At 37.5% G+C, this 8711-nt stretch overlaps 1 protein-coding gene across 2 annotated transcripts in view; it reads right to left on the bottom strand.

Moving 5' to 3' along the window:
• Positions 1-8711, bottom strand: part of KIAA1328 (KIAA1328 ortholog) — a 404498-nt gene that overhangs the window by 265533 nt on the left and 130254 nt on the right. For both annotated transcript variants that reach the window (XM_011943647.1, XM_011943646.1), the window contains one exon: positions 3089-3216. In XM_011943647.1, the coding sequence (XP_011799037.1) occupies positions 3089-3216 (128 nt within the window). The remainder of the gene's footprint in view (positions 1-3088; positions 3217-8711) is intronic.

Here is an 8711-nt window from a genome sequence, read left to right on the forward strand (position 1 = left end):
CTGAGAAGAATGTATATTCTGTTGATTTGGGGTGGAGAGTTCTGTAGATGTCTATTAGGTCCACTTGGTGCAGAGTTGAGTTCAATTCCTGGATATCCTTGTTAATCTCCTGTCTCGTTGATCTGTCTAATATTGACAGTGGGGTGTTAAATTCTCCCATTATTACTGTATGGGACTCTAAGTCCCTTTGTAGGTCTTTAAGGACTTGCTTTATGAATCTGGGTGCTCCAGTATTGGGTGCATTTATATTTAGGATAGTTAGCTTTTCTTGTTGAAATGATCCCTTTACCATTATGTAATGGCCTTCTTTCTCTTTTTTGATCTTTGTTGGTTTAAAGTCTGTTTCATCAGAGACTAGGATTGCAACCTCTGCTTTTATTTTGTTTTCCAATTGCTTGGTAGATCTTCCTCCAGCCCTTTATTTTGAGCCTATGCTCGGCACGAGATGGGTCTCCTGAATAGAGCACACTGATGGATCTTGACTCTCTATCCAATTTATCAGTCTGTGTCTTTTAATTGGGGCATTAAGCCCATTTACATTTAAGGGTAATATTGTTATGTGTGAATTTGATCCTGTCATTATGATGTTAGCTGGTTATTTTTCCCGTTAATTGATGCAGTTTCTTCATAGCACTGATGGTCTTTATAACTGGGCATGTTTTTACAGTGGCTGGTACCAGTTGCTCCTTTCCATGTTTAGTGCTCCCTTCAGGAGTTCTTGTAAGGCAGGCCTGGTGGTGACAAAGTCTCTCAGCATTTACTTGTCTGTAAATGATTTTATTTCCCTTCACTTATGAAGCTTAGTTTGGCTGGATATGAAATTCTGGGTTAAAAATTATTTTCTTTAAGAATGTTGAATATCAGCCCCCACTCTCTTCTGGCTTGTAGGGTTTCTGTCAAGGGATCTGCTCTTAGTCTGATGAGCTTCCCTTTGTGGGTAACCCAACCTTTCTCTCTGGCTGCCCTTAATATTTTTTCCTTCATTTCAACCTTGGTGAATCTGACAATTATGTGTACTGGGGTTGCTCTTCTCGAGGAGTATCTTTGTGGTGTTCTCTGTATTTCCTGAATTTGAATGTTGGCCTGTCTTGCTAGGTTGGGAAAGTTCTCCTGGATAATATCCTGAAGAGTGTTTTCCAACTTGGTTCCATTCTCCCCATCACTTTCAGGTACACCAATCAAACTTTTCACATAGTCTCATATTTCTTGGAGGCTTTGTTCATTTCTTTTTACTCTTTTCTTTTCTAATCTTGTCTTCTCGCTTTATTTCATTAATTTGATCTTCAATCACTGATATCCTTTCTTCCACTGGATCAAATCGGCTATTGAAGCTTGTGCATGCATCACAAGGTTTTTGTGCCATGGTTTTCAGCTCCATCAGGTCATTTAAGGTCTTCTCTACAGTGTTTATTCTAGTTAGCCATTCATCTAACTTTTTTCAAGGTTTTTAGCTTCCTTGCAATGGGTTAGAACATCCTCCTCTAGCTCAAAGAAATGTGTTATTACGGACCTTCTGAAACTTACTTCTGTCAACTCTTCAAAGTCATTCTCTGTCCAGCTATGTTCCATTGCTGGCGAGGAGCTGCAATCCTTGGAGGAGAAGGGGCGCTCTGGTTTTTAGAATTTTCAGCTTTTCTGCTCTGGTTTCTCCCCACCTTTGTGGTTTTATCTACCTTTGGTCTTTGATGTTGGTGACCTAGAGATGTGGTTTTGGTGTGGATGTCCTTCTTGTTGATGTCGATGCTATTCCTTTCTGTTTGTTAGTTTTCCTTCCAACAGTCAGGTCCCTCAGCTGCAGGTCTGTAGGAGTTTGCTGGAGGTCCACTCCAGACTGTTTGCCTGGATATCACCAGCGGAGGCTGCAGAACAGCAAATATTGCAGAACAGCAAATAATGGTACCTGGTCCTTCCTCGGGAAGCTTCGTCCCACAGGGGCACCTGCCTGTATGAGGTGTCTGTTGGCCCCTACTGGGAGGTGTCTCCCATTCAGGCTACACGGTGGTCAGGGACACACTTGAGGAGGCAGTCTGTCCTTTCTCAGAGCTCAAATGCTGTGCTGGGAGAACCAGTGCTCTCTTCAGAGCTGTCAGATAGGGACGTCTAAGCCTGCAGAAGTTTCTGCTGCCTTTTGTTCAGCAATGCCCTGCCCACAGAGGTGGAGTCTGTAGAGGCAGTAGGCCTTGCTGAGCTGCAGTGGGCTCTGCCCAGTTTGAGCTTCCCGGCCACTTTGTTTACCTACTGAAGCCTCAGCAATGGTGGATGCCCCCTCTCTGCCAGGCTGCAGCCTCGCAGGTTGACCTCAGACTGCTGAGCTAGCAGTGAGCAAGGTTCTGTGGGAGTGGGACCTGCTGAGCCAGACATGGGAGGGAATCTCCTGGTCTGCTGGTTGCTAAGACCATGGGGAAAAGCCCAGTATTTGGGTGGAGTGTCCCGTTTTTCCAGGTACAGTCTGTCATGGCTTCCCTTCACTAGCAAAGGGAATCCCCCAACCAGAAGTGGGTCTTTAGGGCTTATTTCACATCACATCTGATAGGGCTCTGAGCATTCATTTAATTATATAATATATACCATTTAGCGATATGTATATAAATGTTTATATAAACACTCTCCTATATACTTATATGATCAATACATGTATGCAAGCATATGCAAAATATCCTAATATTCTCCAATTAAAGTTTTTATAAGTTCACAATTAACTTTCATTATTCTAAAAAATAAACAAGTATTAAGGAAGGCTTATTTATGATTTCCATAGGGACAATGAGTAACAAACAGGCCACCTTATCTTCTTCATTAAGTAACAGAGCAGTGTTTTCTTTACTCTTCTGGCTGTGCTTTCATCCAACCAGAAGCTTCCCCATTGACCTACACAGACTTCTTCAAGTAATCATTCCTTACCTTTGGTCCCAGGAACAGGAGGAGAAAGGAAAGGGGGAGGGAAAGACATCAACTCAATCACATGCAGTAGCTACATGTTTTAAAACAATATTATATACTGTGAAGAAATTAACATAAAAAGCAAATGGCTCTTCTGACACCTTGCTGATCCACTGAAGACAAGAAAAGTAAAATTAAAGATGCTTACCTGCTGTTCCTGCATTCTAGCAGCACCAAGTTCTGAGAGAGACATGGTGAGCTTCTCTTGTTGTTCTGATAAATATTTCTGATACAGGCTTAGAAGTTCTTGGCATTCTCTATACTGTAGCTGAAGAGGTGAGGTTGCAAATTAAGGTGAAAAAATTGAAAAATTGATTCAAACTGCATCCATCAATGCTGCTTTTCATATTCCAATAAACAAAACAGAACCAGAAATGCAATCATATTTGGTGAGACAGTCATAAGCATATAGTCTTCAGATAAAAGTTGCATGTATTCCTCCCCCAAAATCATAAAACAATACTTCACAAAAAGAGTAGCAAAGAACATCCCATTTGAAAACAAATTTATTCCTTGATTCTTTAAATTTGAATAAAAACAAATGTAGATACATGCAAAGGAACCCCTACCTCACACCATATTAAAAAAGCAAAACAAGCTGAAAATGTATCATTGATCTAAACATAAGAGTTAAAACTATAAAACTCTTAGCAGAAAATATAAAAGTACATCTTTGTGACCTTGGATTAGGTGATGATCACTTAAAAGCACAAGTAACCAAATTAAAAAAAAAAATAGATAAATTGGACTTCAAAATGTCAAATGACTGTGCTTCAAACGGCATTATTTAAAAACTGAAAAAAACAACCCCCTGAGTGAGTGAAAATATTTGGAAACGATACGGTAAAGAATTTGTGTCCAGAATATATAAACACCTTGTAAAACTAAACAATAAAAAGATAATGAGTACAATTTAAAAGTGGGCAAAGGCTTTGAATAGACATTTCCCAAAACAAAATATGCAAATGGCCAAGAAGCATAAGAAGAGATACTCAACATAGCCATCAGGGAAAAGTAAATAAAAAACACACTGAGATACAATCCTGCATTCACTAAGATGACCATAACCAAAAAGACTAACAAGCACTGGCAAGGATATGAAGAAACTGGAACCCTCCTAAATAACTAATGGGAACATAAGACTGCGCTGCCACTTTGGAAAATAAGTTAGCTGTTTCACAATGTTAGAGATTTTTTTGACATATGACCCAGAAATTCTACTCCTAGGTATATACTCAAGAGAAGTGAAAATATGTCCTGAAGAATATTAAATATATAAGCAAAGACAACTTTTTAAAGAACATATGTCCACACAAAAACTTGTATATACATATTCAACATGGCATTATTCCTATAGTAGAAGAGTAAAAACAATCTCAATGTCCACAGATAAATAAACAAAATGTGGAATATTTGTAAGTGGAATATTATTCAGCCATCAAAAAACAATGAAGTACCGCTACAAGCTACAACACGGATGATCCTTGAAAATATTATGCTAAGTAAAAGAAGCCAGACACAAAAGGCCATATATTGCATGATTTCATTTGTATAAAATATTCAGAACAGGCAAATATATACAGACAGAAATAGATTAGTGGTTGCTAAGGGTTGGGGAGAAGAAATGGAGAGCAACTGCAAACAGGTATGAATTTTGGTGGAAGGTAATAAACACGTTCAGGAATTACAAAGTAGTTGTGTTTGCACATTTTTGGAATATACTCAAAACCATTTAATTATATAGTTCAAAAGAGTGAATTTTATTTTACATGAATTATACACAATAAAGTTATTATTTGAAAAAATTAGTATGGGGTACAAATAGTAACACTGTTCTGCTAAGAGTACTGACAATTTACACAGAAAGTTCCTAACCGTATTAAACATAGAGTAGAATTTGATATTTTTTGTTAAGTTTTTCAATTAAGTCAACATTTCATTAATAAAACCATCACCAGGAAATATTCTGAACCCATATCTCCCTACATTTTTTATAATTTTATAATTTGGTATAAAGAATATGGCAATTTAACCTGGGGTACCCTCTCTCACAACTCGTAAAACTTGCCAAGCGTTCAATATGAAAATACTGAATCAGAAAACGTCAGCTAACTTTGTAGACCAGTGCCTGGGAGACAAATAGTTCTACCCAAGAGAGAGTTCTGTTCCTTATTTTTCTTTGTGGTAATTTCCTCCCCAGGCTCTTTGTCCCTTTAGTACATTTTCAAATCTCCCCTTAACACTTACTTATATATGCTGTTGGTATAAGAATTACTATCCAATGAGATTTATTCTGTATAAATACTTTTACAACAGGTCATCACGATTAAGGGTCGAAATATTATTTTTTAAATGTCAAAATGGTGTCTGGTTTCAGTATTTCTTAACGTTTTCATAACCTAATCATTGCTTCTGGGCAGATTTCTTGTGCTAATAACTTTTGCCAATCATGACTGCATAAATAACCAATTGCTTCATTGTTCTCATTATTAACCTTTAACAAAAAAGGAGCCAGAGGTAGATGATAGAAGAGGAGCTGGTTCACAGGGAAAGGACAGGTTACTAAGCTTAGATAATACAATAATTAGAAGAGCCTGTTGAATCCTTGGCATCTTAAATAACTGGTAGTCTAAATAGGTTTTCAGAGTCAATGTACATTAGACTAGGCTGGTTTTACATTTCCATGGAAAGAAAGCTGTAAAAGATAGGAATGATTTGTGGTGGTCCCAGGAGTCTCTGCCAGCTATTATGTATATAAAAGGAGATTTTTATTCTTGCTGTTACCATAGGCAGTAATTTTTATAGTAGGTGAACATATTAGTCTGGTCACAGAATATGAATTTTACTCTGGAAAAATCAAGCACAATTATATAGCTTAGGAGTAAAATGTCAGCGTTTGAAACAAATTACAGGCAAATTCATTTACATACATGCTATGTGGGAGAATATGAAAACAGGTAGTCCTGCCTTTATCCATTTTTAATGTCTTTCTTGATATAGCAGATTTCAAAATGCACCCTCCCCTACCTTCCCTTCCTTCCTAGCACAATGAGACTTCAATCCTCCAACTGGAAAGATTTATGTTAGGAAAATGTGGACAAAATGCCTTCTCAATGATTTGGGGGGTACAGTGAAAAAGAAGACATATTTAACTCCATCCTGGCCGATTGACAGAAAAGGATGAACTAGATGTTGAAAACCAAACTTAAGGGAAAGTGTACACCAAACCATGACATGAATTTAAAACTCTGTAGTCTACCTAACCACTGTTTAAGAAGTGGAAGACACAGCAGTCATTGCAACCTCTTCAAAGAAATAAGTCTTCATTAGGTAACACAAATAAATAAATAAATATAAATTAGTATTAAGCAAGATTATATCAAAACCTAACCATCAAATTAATTAGCTGAAATGGCTGTGGAAAATAATCATTTGGTAAAGCTTAAAATCTTAACACTAAAATGCATTAGATAGATAAGTAAAAGTAATGCTAAGAGCAGAATGAATAAGGGAATGAGTTAAAGAATAAAAACTGTGTGAGAGACAAATCACAAGTGGAGAGCGGAAGGGTCGGAGACAGGATATACTACTAGGAGGCTGCCAAAGTAAAGAAAGATTATTTTACCTGAAATAATTCCCCTGGCCTACCAGCGTTCACCCCCACCACTTCACCTCACCCTTGTCTCTGACACCTGGGATGCTTGGACTGGTACTTAGTAATCTTGATCAGACCTAATGTTTACAGAACTAATCTTTACAGAACTAAATGTAGAGAGGCCTCTGTGAAAAGACAAAAGGTGAATCATTAAATTAAAAGAAAAAAAAAACATTCTCCTTTTTTGGAGCCAAGACTCCTTGGAAAAACGGTTGAACCCCATTTTGGGGTAGAGAAAGTATAAAGTAAACTTGGAACATATTGTTGTGCTGTAAAATGCTAGAAAGTGTTCAAAGACAAATAGATGAGGGCTTATCACAAGAGTAGGAGATAGCAACCAGGTGCAGTGGCTCACGTCTGTAATCCTAGCACCTTGGGAGGCCGAGGCGGGCGGATCATGAGGTCAAGAGATTGACACCATCCTGGTCAACATGATGAAACCCTGTCTCTACTAAAAATACAAAAATTAGCTGAGTATGGTGGCAGGCACCTGTCATCCCAGTGACTCGAGAGGCTGAGGCAGGAGAATCGCTTGAACCCGCGAGATGGAGGTTGCAGTAAGCTGAGATCACTCACTGCACTCCAGCCTGGCAACAGAGTGAGACTCCATCTCACACACACACACACAAAAAAAAAAAAAAAAAAAAAAAGGAGATAGCCTAAAGGGGATGCCTATTAACCACATTTGGGAAAATTTGAGCACTGAAATAATCACTCTAATTAATAGAAAACTAAATAAATAAAAATCCACAACTTCGTAGTAATGCTGCAAAAGAAGAAAGGATGGATAAAAAAGCCAAGTCACACCTGTAATCCCAGCACTTGGGGAGGCCGAGGTGGGCAGATCACCTGAGATCAAGAGTTCGAGACCAGCCTGCCCAGCATGGCGAAACCCCATCTCTACTAAAAATACAAAAAATTAGCCAGGCATGGTGGCAGATGCCTGTAATCCCAGCTACTCAGGAGGCTGAGGCAAGACAATTGCTTGAACCCAGGAGGCAGAGGTTGCAGTGAGCTGAGATCACAACACTGCACTTGAGCCTGGGCAACAAGACTGAAACTCTGTCTCAAAAAAAAAAAAAAAAAGTGAAGTCTTTCTTTACAAAAGAAAGCAAACTAATTAGAACAAATGGTCAAAATTTTAAATCATCATTTTAGAACCCCCAATGTAATAACTAATACAGGTAAGGATCATTAAAGGATACTAAAACCGTTAGGTGAAAGGTTAATGAGTTAGATATTCTTAAGGAGTCATAATTACTTACAGTAAAGAACAAAATGCATCTTTCAACAGTACAATCTGGTGATCAATACTCAAAGTAAATTAATTCAGGATCACTAATAAGTAGAAAAACAGAAATTATGTCCAATTGCAGGAAGTAGGCATCATCACTTATGTTTTAATCTGAACCTAATCAAATTTGTAAACCTAACTTCCACTTCACAGAATTTAGAAGGAATAAAGGAACAAATTAAATGATACTGTAAGAAACAATCACACAAATCCAGTATATGGGAGATTTTGCAAAGCACTTGGCCTGAACTCTTCAAAAGGTCAGTGTCATAGGGGAAAAGGTTTGGGGCAGGAGGCTTATTTTAGATTAAGAGACCAAAGACACAACCAAATGCAACCCATGAAGCATGACTGAATCCTCATTCAGGGAGAAAAACAGAAAAGACATTATTGGGACAACTAGAAAAATTAGAATATGGACTCAATTACAATTAATATTATGGAATTACTACTAATTTTATCAGGTATCATAATCTGGTTTATAAAATAAAATGTTCTCATTCTTATGAGACAAGTCTGAGGTAGTTAGGAGTTACATGTGACATTTGCCACTTCATTTAGTTCTGTATTAGATCAAAATTACTAAGTACCAGTCCAAGCATCCCAGGTGTCAGAGACAAGTGGCATTTCCTATGACACACAGAAAAATAGGCAAATAAATTCTTATAAAATTTTATATCTGTAAGTAAATTTATAATTTATATAAATTTCTATTACATAGGTATATATTTCTATATTTATATAGATCTATATACATTTATATACATATATTCAGTTGTTGGCACTGGCTATATCTGCTTTGCCCCCTCTGGTGTGTATTTT

This window comes from Colobus angolensis, unplaced genomic scaffold, assembly GCF_000951035.1.
Source record: "Colobus angolensis palliatus isolate OR3802 unplaced genomic scaffold, Cang.pa_1.0 Scaffold220, whole genome shotgun sequence".
Lineage (NCBI taxonomy): Eukaryota > Metazoa > Chordata > Mammalia > Primates > Cercopithecidae > Colobus > Colobus angolensis.